Source organism: Schistosoma haematobium, chromosome 3 (assembly GCF_000699445.3).
Source record: "Schistosoma haematobium chromosome 3, whole genome shotgun sequence".
In the NCBI taxonomy this organism is placed as follows: domain Eukaryota; kingdom Metazoa; phylum Platyhelminthes; class Trematoda; order Strigeidida; family Schistosomatidae; genus Schistosoma; species Schistosoma haematobium.
In genome coordinates, this window is record NC_067198.1 from 18142211 (window position 1) to 18155114 (window position 12904).

Consider the following 12904-nt stretch of genomic DNA (forward strand, 5'->3'; position numbering starts at 1 on the left):
ATTTTAGAACTGTATTGACATATTTGACTTCATCTAGTTTCATCTTGAAATAGTTCAAAACTGGGAACGGTTACCGGATAAGAAATGAAATATGGTCAAATGTAGTTGACAAAGATACTTCCATAACAGGTTTTCTGTTTATTAATAACAATCACTAATAACATAAGGAAAATGATACTACACAGAAATGCAGACTACAGTTACTTACCATCATAACCACAAGTTACTTTTGAGATACGACAGATGTTTCCAACCTATTTCAAAACCAAATACAACACTGATGACTATAATTCATGAACGGCCTTTGAGCGACGCCAAAGTGATCTTGAGGGTGTCCATCTACTAACTAGGACTAAATGATGTTTATAAACCAGTGCGATGAATCAGAATTATGATTTACAGTTGATGGTTAAGATTAGAAACTAGATTTAGGGTTTTCGTCACGAACTGACATCAGCTAAAATGCCAAAATGCTATTTAACTAAATGAATGATTGAATTTCGCACCGAAATCCAAAACCTGTTATCGTAAATCTGATTGGTTCGTCCATAAATTATAGTCTCACCACAATATTCAGCTGCAATATGTTTTAAAGACTTACTTAACTATAAAACAGCAAATATAATAGGACATTGTGTTTAAATTATTTATTTATCAATAACGGCACAACAATGAATGATACTTAGCACAGTTAGCTACAAACTAATGATAATATGGATGAGCGTAAATGAGCAGCTGATCTAATATTGAATAAAAGATATTCAGATAATTATATTAGGCTTCTCAAATAGTTATAATTGTATCCATGCGTTAATAAAGTTTAGAACCGTACTCATTCCTTTGGACTTCGTAAGAATACCCATTTGACTACAGAGTAGAAATAATAATGCCATGTTTGATCTTTACTGTATTCACTAATAATTGCAAAGATTTATATTTTTCTGGTTTTTGATATTCTGGATTAAATTAGCATATAACTACTATAAATTGATGGACTAATGAATAAAGCCATAACATTCGAAGTAACGGGTACTAGGCTGAAGAATTAATCGGAATATTTAGGTTGAGATGTTGGTACATTCGGCTGACGAGTCCCACATCAAAGAAAATCCACATCTTAGATCCCACTTCTACTCACAGTCCAAAATATTACCTACTTGTAAATTAAAACAACTTAGAAATATTGAATAAAAGCACCTATATGTAACTACTCACCACAGATAGGACAAAGAAGCCAAATACGATATAAACATTTAAGTCCATCCTGATTATAATCACTAGTAAAAATGAAATCCCAGTCATAATTACTAATAGTCTATCATTGTTAAATTTTTCTTATTTACAAACTAAACCATATTTAGCTGACTAAATCCCTTTAGTCATTTTAGATGATTCGAAGATCACTCCATTCAAGTAAATTCTCTAGTTTCGTAATGAATTTCCAAATAGTATCTAACTTATTATTTCCTAATTAATTCAAAATTTTTAGAAACTTCTCTGCAGCTCTTACTTGCTCTCATGTAATGCTGATCTATTAAAAAGGTTAATGAACTGTTCCATTTTACACCATTTCGTATAATGAAATATTTCTAAGTTCATATTATGGTTCAACCTGTCAGTAATATCATAAACAACTATCTTATGTAATGTGATGTTTCTACAAACAACATATACATATACTCTATACAGATTGGACTCCACTGGTCACGGCTTCTCACTAGAATTCCAGGAAATTCATCTTGAAGCCAGTCACTAGTGAGCACATAATGATTATGATCAGAATGGAGGATTATATATATATATTGGGTAGGCAGATGGAGACTTCAGATGTAATAATTATTTCTTTCAGTTTAAAAAACAATCAACTAAGTAACCAAACCAAGCGAAAAAAAGATGATATGGAAATTTGTATACTTTTAAGCATCTTGAAATATCTTAAACAAAGTATGATCGTAAAGCACGTAGCATTAGAATGAAAACAAATATAAAGTGATTAGCTGTTCTGGAATCTAAGATAAAAAAAATTAGATTACTTTGTAAAAATGAAAGCCTACCATATAATCGGAACCATTAATTTCCTATAATAAGGTCTAGAACTGTTTATCGATTCTCTTTTACAATCTGAAACATTTTCTTGTCACATTCACTAATGCTATATTGATCAGGCTTGATTTCAACCCTGTTGTTGTTGTTGTTGTTTCCTCCAATAATATAAAAATCGACATTATTTTCAAAAAGCAAAATCAAAAATGCATTACAACAATAATTTTCAGTTGAAATCAATATCCCACGATGAACTTTTTGTGTATAACTTTTCAATTTCTTTTTTATCAGTTCTCTCACTGTTTGCATTTTCATATAATCACGTGTCGAAACAAATAACACAATTTGGATTAGTATAAGAATGAATTTAAACAAATATTAAATATAAAATAAATTCTGTCTAACTGTATAGTGTTCTTTTAACTATGACCCTTTGGCTATTCCACAAATTAACTGGCCTTAAAATGCCCTGGTATGACCAAGGGTGGGGAGAGTCAGCTCTCCCTTTCGAAATGCACTCACATGGCCACGCGTATACAGCCAGTGTCAGGGAAGTCCTACCCACTGCCTTCTCTCAGGGGGGAGTGTTGTTCACGAAATCGAGAGGACGAAAAGCAGATGTCCTACTCTTCAACCGGGTTAATGGATATGGAGGATCCATCTAGGGAAGTCGGAAAACTCTGATTCCGAATCGATGGTGCGCATGGGCCCAGGATCCAGGGTGGACATATGAACCTACTGTTGGTCACCGGTTACCGTGAGACTGCTCTCCTGACGTTGCCCCATTACCTTGTGGATTAGACCTTCAGGTTGAAAGCTCGAGGTGTGGCTCCACAAGAAAACCACCTGCCTCGGTTCGGGGACCCAGTCATTATCTTAGTCCTCATACAAATCAGTGATAACTGCTACTGGCCTCATTGTTATTGTGTGGCGCATATGTGTTTGGTGCTCCACTGTACCAACATTTATGCGTTCAAATAAATAAATAAAACAAATTAACTGCTAGTTAATTCACTTTTACCAATTCGATCATAGAACGATGCTTGATAAGCTGCTGGAAGTAATCGGCATGAAACCGTTCCCTACTCCCCAAACACACCTTTCTACCTATTTTAGGCTGTTCAGTCGAATGCACTTTTATAATTAGCCCATCGAATAATTTTTAATTATTTGTCTATTTCCTTCAATTTAGACAAGTAAGCTACTATGTAAAAGTATGTGTGAGTCTGACTGAACGCATATTTGCACCTCATTCTTTATCTATCCTCCCATTAGTCGTTTATATAGACGATCCATAACTTATCCACTCATAAATACACGTGGATTCTTGAGCACTCATTCTCACTCGATTTCTCGTGTGCTTGCGTATTTTACTATCCCTGAAACTAGTGTCCTGGCTTTCGAATATTCTCAAGTTCATAATACTACTAGGAAATTTGGCCTGCGTTAATATTCAGTTAATGGGATATTATTCGTTGGAGTGGAATTAACCTCTACATCTTCATCTTACTGTAGACTTTCACCATGAAACTCAAGTTCAGTACCCATAGCTTTAAATCTCAAAATGTTATCCATCAAATTAATAAATCCAGATAGCCACTAATTTGTCAGGTTCAAATAACTGTAAATTACATATAGTGCCTTAATTCAAACTATGAATAACTAATGTCAAAGTTCAAATTACAATCTGAAAATGAGTGGCATGTAGTCTGCATTACTTGGTAGAATATAAACGTAAGTTCTTGAATGAATTGAATAATGAGGCAACTGCTTCATATTGCAATGAAAAGTAAACTGTAAACCAAAACAAAATGTCAGTAGGATGTAAAGAAAAAGAGTAGAAAATCCATAATATGCTATGTAGGTGAAATATGTAACAAAGATCGGTCCACTTTAGGCTATTCCTACTCAATACTAGTGTTTTATTAATATATCTAGAGAGAAACTGGACAAAAAAAGCAAAATATTTGTTGAACATACATTTTTTTAAAATTTTGTATGATTACGGTTGTAAATAACTGCTTCCTTCATCTGAATATACTAAATTGTACGAGTAAATTGAACTATATTGGAGAGGTATCAATTATAACAAAATAATTGGATACTTGTAATATCCTAACGGGTAAAAATTTGAATTTTTACTGTCTAAACTTGTATTTATTTATTTACTCTGTAGCAATAACTTACCATAAGTCACGAAATTCTAGAAATTTTGATTTTTGCTTTTTGGTGTAAAACAAATAGATCATTGTGTTACGATTGATCTGTTACCCAATACTCAGTTTATTTGAAAATTCTCAAGTCAAACCTCAGTTTTGATAAGCATCAGTTATGTTTAGTCTTGTAACTGAGTAACTAGCCATTAGACGGGATCTTAGTTATTTTATGTAAATTGGTATGTTTGTATAAAAAAAATAATCAACAAACTAATAATAATGACAATGATCACTTGTTCTCAATGACTAAGAAACCAACTTTTCAATATGGTCAATAAATCGTTTAATTTCCACAAAATAACTGATTGTTTAAAAATTCTAAAGCTCAGCTTTGATCATCCAAATATTAGAAATCAATGATTGAAAATCCATTCAGAATAACTTAATTACATCTTTAAAATATGAAACATTTTAATAATGATAATACAATACAAGGAGAATTATTTCTTGATCTCTATTCAATCATACCCCCAATCTTGTCATTTCTTTTTTTGTTGTTTTTAACATTGTTTTTCCTTGTTTCTTTTTTATGCTTTTGTTGGATTTTGACTTCTTAATGACAAGTTAAACTGATAAACTTTGTTTATATTTAACTTGCCCAGTTTATTTTTAACTCAGAATGTTTCATTATTTACTCATTTTATTGTTTGTTTGTCTTTGCATTTACTCTTAAATAACAATCACATTCACTGTTATATCTTACTATAATTACGATTATCTTTATTTCAATCATCTCATAACAATTTCTTGTTAAGTAATTAAAACAGTTACAACTCATCAATTCATCGTTAGTGAATTTTTTTTGGGAAACATTTCAAATATTGAGGTTAAACATTTCTGTCAGTAATAATTTTTACTGTATTCACTTTGAAATGTTTCTTAAGAGTTTTTCATATAGCTGAAAATTATATTCCAGATATATGAATGTAGTACATATCAACTGTACTTCCTTTTGTCGTTCATGCGATTAATAACACTGGGATTCAATCAGTCAGCTACGAAGTAGGAGCAGGCACATATATAATCATCAGTCCAAGTTGCCACACCTCATTAGCACAACAATATGAACACCAACTTCATAGAATTAGTCACTTCGATCGTAGTAATATATAAAAGAAAGATTGTGCATAAGAAGAAAGAATTAGTTCGTAGAAATAAAAGTATAAAGTAATTTTAATCTCACGGATTAAGGGAAGACACAGAATGTATACACCTACGCCATTGTGATCAATTCTGAGCCATATCACCCAGAGTCTCCAACCATTGGTTACGATAATCGCACGGAACCTAACCAAGTAGTCTAAATCTACCGACATGGCTCAGAACAGAGGTTAGTGAATTCAAGGAATGATGCCACGCATTGGTTTGGCCTCCCCTAACTTTCTTTCAACCATCTCCAACACTAGTCAGTATGGCGCGTCGTGGTAATCGGTGTTCAGGCACACATGTGATTAGTAAAATGTTTCATTCATCATTTCATTTTTTTCAGATTGACAATTAGCAATTATTGTAATGCAACTGAGAAGGCTTAAGATAATACTTCAAAAATAATGTATTTAAATAATTCAATCACAATGTGTTGGTTATCAAACTATCATTAAAACTACATTCTTGTATCCAATACTGCATTTCTGCAACCCTTTTTCGGTGACAATTAATGTCATTGGTGTTCAATAGCGTTTTGAACAGTACATGTGGTTATCTACACCATATATATGTCATGGGTATATTCAGTATTTACTTAGTTGTGTGAATATTTGTACAACTTGAAGTTGACTCTCATCATAAAATGATATTGATTGAATAACTGTTTCATTGCAGGTTATGCCATCTAAAGTTGTTCACAAACCACCAAAAAGAGGGTCACAACTCATAAGCTACTGAGCCTGTAACTCTCAAGATATCAATAAATTTATTTATTTCGTGAATTCTCTTTGGTTATTTATAATATAGAATCAATAATATTATCTATTAAAGGGAAGAATGAGTAAACATATTTTGTATTATTCTACTATGACTGATGTTCTTCCTTTACTAAAATTTATAAAGGGATGGAACTCTATAAAAATACAATACCATCAAGCCTTTGAGTCTAAATAGAGTAGTTCATATTTTGATTCTAAAATAATTTATGATACATCACAATTATCATTCAACTCGATGGACTCCTAAAGTTGTAGTAAGTATAAGACAACTGCTCAATGTTCTTTAGTTTTCAACGATTATCGAGCTGATGTCATTATATGTGGTGAAAATTACTTTTAATTATTCAATGTTTGTTTGTCAGATTTATTGGATTTTTGCATTATATCTTTTTGCCCATACATATGCATAAACACAAAAACTGACCTTCCTATGATTTATTTAGTATTTATGATTTTCTGATTGTGTATAACACTGGTATAATTATAGATCTTAGGGGTATAAGCATACAATAATAAAATAAACTTTTTAATAAATAATGATCCGTATAATGATAAATTTTAGTTTTCGACTACAAATTTTCCTCCACAAAACACAATAAAAAGAACAATGTATTGATAAAAATAGATTTTAAGGTGTGACTTCCGTTAAACTTAAGAAATGAAACTACAATCAAACAATAAGGAAAAACTATTGAATATAAAGAATACCATTTTTGTGTAGTTTAGAATTGAGTATCTTATCAACAAAAACATTAAAATATGATGAATTTACTTGTAAAGCATGATTACCTGCTATAATATCCATGTTTTAAAAGCCTAGTTAGTTTATTCGATATAATTTAAAGTAGTTTTTTACTTACTATGTGACTGATTCTGTAAGATTAGAAATACAAATTAAAAGTCTTGATATTTAGAATAAACTAATAAATTAAGATATAAATTAAAATCCATGCAATGACTGAACTCAAAATGGTATCCTCCAAGAATATAATTGGTTTAAGATGATAAAAAGTAAGCCAGTTTTGAGATTACTACTGTCAGTTAATATTGTATAAAGTTTCTGTATAAATGAAAAAAAAAAACAGTTTTATTTAAACCTAATGGAATCTTTTTTTTACTTTCAAAATTACTGACTGATATGTGAGGGTAACACAATGTGAATTACACTAAAGATTAAATAATTCAACATTTCAGTTTGACCTAGGCTGATAAATTTACTCAATGCAACAAATTCTGTCAGTTTTATGTTTGAATTTATGACTGAAAGTATAATTTAAATAGGAAATGTTCTACTCGATCGTGCATCAAAGAAAGTGAAAAAATGAATGTCTATTTATTTGAACAATGAAAGTCAACAAAATACTGATTTTTTAAATTCAATAGTAAAAATTACTGAATTATTACTACATGTTAGTGTAATGGTAATCTGTACCTCATTATGAAATTTCTTACTTCACTAGTTAGTGAAGCGGTTAAATTTCATTTCATTTAGGATTTGTTGTTTGGTAGTTACCTAGAAAAATCTCAGAAAAAGGTTGTGATTTATGAAACCAAAAAAAATACATCAAACTAGATTCTTTTCAGTGCTAAAAACGAACTGCGAATTTCTGATAAGTAAAATAGGCTTGAAGAAATCCATTCAACTCCTTCAAGACGATGAGAAATCTTGCTTATTTGTATTACTATGTAATTATTTAGGGAAATCACCATATACTAACCATTTTCCCTTTCGAGTATTCTAAACCTTCATTGATACTCACTAAATAATATGAAAACCTCTATTTTTCATCTAGACAACACGGTAATAGTGATTGAATGATTTTACAACATCCTTACTTCCAGTTACTAGCTGGAAATGCTATAATGTATCTTATTAAAAAACTATTGTAATCATTTTTCGTATACTCTTTCAGATTTGGGAAGACATAGATGATGTGATCATTAAAACATTACTATCTGGTTATGCTATAATTAGACATAATTATCGAACTTGCTTTCCAAATCATATTCAAACATCAGCATGTTTTGAAATTCTTGGCTTTGACATAATATTCAACCACAGATTAAAGCCATATGTTCTTGAAGTAAGTGAAAATTACGTTAAATTATACATACTACTAAAAGTTACTGAAATTTATATGTGATTGATTTAAGTGGTTTTGTTATGATATTATAAGCCACTATTATAGTGTTGTTTGTGAACTGCAAACACGAGAGAATCAAGCTGGCTTTAGACCTGGTCGTGGCTGCATCGACCACATATTCACCATTCGTCAGGTTCTAGAACACAGGCATACTTATCGGCGTCCGACAATGGTGGTCTTTCTCGACTTAAAAGCAGCATTTGACTCGGTAGACTGCGAGATTCTGTGGCAGTGTCTGTCATTAAAAGGCGTACCTCAGAAGTACATAAACCTTGTGAAGGCTATTTACTCGAACACTACTAGTCGAGTCAGAGCTTATGGCGAACTGTCATCTACCTTTGCAACCTCAAGTGGTGTCCGTCAAGGATGTCCACTTTCCCCATTTTTGTTTAACTTCATCATAGATCTACTGATGGAAATAACTTTCTCGTCGACTGAGTTCTCGGGTATTGATCTTCATCCAGGAGGTCCACTTATCGACTTAGAGTACGCAGATGACATAGTCCTGTTTGGTGAAGACGCTGACAAAATGCAGAGTTTTCTGGTAGCACTGAGCAACAATGCCAGGATGTTTGGAATGCGCTTCTCTCCCTCTAAATGCAAGTTGTTGCTTCAGGACTGGTCTGCGTTAACACCTGAACTAAGGATAGGGAGTGAAGTAGTCGAACGCGTTGACAACTTCACATATCTTGGAAGTCTGATCAGCCCTAATGGGTTGGTATCGGACGAAATCTCAGCACGGATTCGAAAAGCTCGTTTGGCTTTTGCCAACTTACGTCACCTTTGGCGAAGGCGAGATATCCGTCTATCAATAAAAGGACGAGTATACTGCGCGGCAGTCCGTTCTGTTTTAATTTACAGCAGCGAAACATGGCCATTAAGAGTAGAAGACACTCGTAAGCTACTAGTATTTGACCACAGATGTCTTAGAAATATTGCTGGCGTCTGCTGGGATCACCGGGTAAGTAATAGTGAGGTTAGACGCAGGGTATTAGGGAATGATGGTAAATCAGTTGATGAGGTTATGAATCTTCATTGACTGAGATGGTTGGGCCACGTGTTACGTATGCCTGAACACCGATTACCACGACGTGCAATGCTATCCGGTATTGGAGATGGTTGGAAGAAAGTTAGGGGCGGCCAAACCAAAACGTGGCATCAGTGCTTGAAGTCACTAACTTCTAGTCTGAGCCATGTTGGTAGATGCAGACTACTTGGTTGGGTCCGCGTGACTATCGTAACCAATGGTTGGAGACTCTTGGTGACATGGCTCAGAATTGATCACAATGGCGTCGGTGTATACACTCCCTGTCTTCCCCTAAACTAAGAGATTAAAATCACTTCATATCTTTCTTTCTACGAACCAATTCTTTCTTCTTGTATTACATCTCTATATGCAATCTTTCTCTTATATATTACCACCTTTGACATAACCACTGCTATGAATCCGGTGTTCATCTTGTTGTGCTGATGCGGTATGGCAACCTGGACCGATGCACATATGTGCCTGGTCCTACGTTGTAGCTGACTGACTGACTGACTGTTTGTGAAACCTAAGAGTTTTTAGTTCAATCCCGTGTCTTTTGCATCTATGAAATGTTGAGGAGTTCTAAAGTAAAATAAAACAAATCTATTTACTTCCTTACAATATTTTTCAAATGAAGTATTGAACGTATGGTATTCACATTTTACAAAATAAGTCCGTAATTTTGCGTTCTAATAGATTCCGTTGTCCTCATTCGTGTTCCCGAACACTACAGTATCAGTTCGCATGTCCACGGGATTTCATGTGTTCTAAACATTCTGTTAGTTTATTTACTGGACTAGTTCGTCATTATTTCTACGCTAGTTTCCCTTACTGTCTGAATATTTTAACCTACATCATGTTTTTTGATTAACTTTTGATAAGTTCAGTATGACATAGTTACGCCGCTAAATTTCAAAGGTCAATCTAATAAAGGGCTTTGTAATTTCCCATTTATATTTGAGGAGTTAATTAAAATGATGGCTTTTTTTAAGTCGTTCATTGTAACCGAAAACGCTCTCGGCTATATTTAGAATTGGACAGTACTAAAACTCTACTCTTCTTATCCAATTTTCCGTATAACTCATCGCTGGATCAACATCAATGCCTTAGATTTAAGATAATAAAACTTAATAACTGTTTTAAATGATCGAAATAATCAAAGTCATACAAAGCATAATTGAATGAACCTAATTATCAATTATTTGAGTTTCATAATCAAATCTAGCATTATGCTTCAACAAACAATCCATTTTGTCATAATGATTGCTCAACTTTTAAAACTTGCGTTATTATTCAATAATAAAATATTATAAATTCGATTTTGTGATTGTTATTATTAATTTACGTTCTGCAAAATTACCATTGCACCTATCTCAACTATTTACTCATTCAAAAATGTCTAGTTGACCAAATTGTTAGAAGTGGAGGAATAAATTCTGATTTTAGTGATTTAAAAGTATACTGATTATAAGAAACAGAGCACTTGGATCTCATTCTATATAAGGTCTTTTGCGAATTCTTCTAGAGAGCTACATACTAGGACGTAGCATTTGGCCTTACAATTTTAGAGCTCATAATGTAAACTGTATTAGAATTTATAAACTGTTAGTGTGAATTGATTTTCTTTCACATCACCCATACATGTTCAAGCCTTTTAGATAGTGGAAACTAAACAAACTTCTTTCTGTTATCATATTAGGTGAATCATTCACCAAGTTTTACTACAGACAGTAAATTAGATAAAGAAATTAAAGAAGCTATGCTATGGGATACTGTACAACTTGCACATTTCAATGCAGTTAGTAAAAAGAAATGTTGTGATGAAGAAAGAAAACGCATTCGAAATCGTTTATTACATAAAAATATTGATAAAGATCATAGGTAAGTTAGCATTGTATTTTTTCTGTATTATAATTTCTCACGTTATTTTAACCCTATCAAATTATAGCTTTGCACAAACAGTCCCAAATATCATTTGGTTTTGTAATTAACCTATATACAGCAAAATAACTTATGTACTTATTCATTTTATCTGAATTATTTGGTTCCGTTAAATATGTCTTATTGAACTTAAAATTTGCTGAATATTTATTTCTTTAAAATGAATCCAAAAACCTCACTCCACGTCAATTTTTCCTCTATTTTAACTATAATGTTTTTTTTCTATATATAATATCTGTTTAATCCCTTTGCAGGTAATCTACCTTTTAAGCGGTTCTTTGTCTAGGTCGATCGTTTCGAATCCTTTCAATGACCTTGAGTTATTATTACCGCCCGTTTTGATCGATATCTATTTAATAGTTGGATTCATGAGTCGATTAAAGCTAGACCACCATGAAAAACCTGGAAGCGCTGGACGGCCGCTTCTCCCTAGTGTGAGATTCCTCAGCAGTGCGCATCCACGATCCCACTCGCAGAATTCAAACCCAGGACCTTCTGTCCCGCGAGTGGGATCGTGGATGAGCACTGCTGAGGAATCTTACACTAGGGAGAAGCGGCCGTCCAGCGCTTCCAGGTTTTTCATGGTGGTCTAGCTTTGATCGACTCATGAATTCAACTATTAAATTACTATACGCTGTTCAGAAAACGTTATGAAATGAATAATCTAATATCTACTAGTCTATTATTTATTTAGTTGGATGTAGTGTAGAGAGTTTCGGATACTTTGAAATTAATTTTTAATCCTAAACTAACGTTAACTGATTCTATTTCTAAGAATAGAAATGAAGGTCTACCGGCAGAATTACTTTGTTTAGATTGTATATCATCATCATCCGCCTTAGATAAACATACTTCCAACAGTTTATAATACTAAATTTAAAATTGTCTATACAACATTCTATAATCTATATAATGAAATTGGGAGCGATACAAAGATCGATAATATTAGTACATAGATACTGAACCGTATCTCAAATTAATTGACGCTTAAAATGCAAACTAATAAATTCGGACACAGTCGTCTGAAAATGTTATCTTGGTCATACGAGGATGTTATGGCTGCACATAGGACTCACACTTTACATACCTGATTTCCAAAAGACTTCAAGCTGGATTCAGCCCCTTACAAATACTGTCGTCAAAATCTTAGATTTCTTTATTTTTAACATATTGAATTTCATAATCTCGCTCTGATCTTATCCTACTGTCTTATCTTTAACTTCAGGCAACTTACTTCTTTTAGATAAATTTTCTTTATATTTGGTTACTGTACCCAGACTCTACTAACACCGTGCATAAAATTTGTGAAAGCATGATTTAAATTGTAAATCTGACTCCAATATACATCGTTCTAAAGTATGAGGTAGATAATGACAATAGAATTGTACTTTTGTCCCAAGTATTACTTAATTAAATATTTACTATTCATATCGTAAATATTACACTAGATTATCTTATTCGATCGGATACTTAAAAGTTCGAAACGGTTCGGTGGAATTCATTAAAGTTTTCTAAAATTATAACCATATGATATTCAGTGAATAATTTCAAACTGTTTATCAAAAGTATGAATACATAAAAAGTTAAAAACATCAGTCATATTTTAAA

The 12904-nt window shown here is 32.5% G+C and overlaps 1 protein-coding gene across 1 annotated transcript in view; it reads left to right on the forward strand.

Annotated features, from left to right (window-relative positions):
- Positions 1–12904, forward strand: part of TTLL6 (Tubulin polyglutamylase ttll6) — a 34405-nt gene that overhangs the window by 12168 nt on the left and 9333 nt on the right. Inside the window, exons 9-10 of the mRNA XM_051213175.1 lie at positions 8098–8268; positions 11055–11236. Of these exons, the coding sequence (XP_051069129.1) occupies positions 8098–8268; positions 11055–11236 (353 nt within the window). The remainder of the gene's footprint in view (positions 1–8097; positions 8269–11054; positions 11237–12904) is intronic.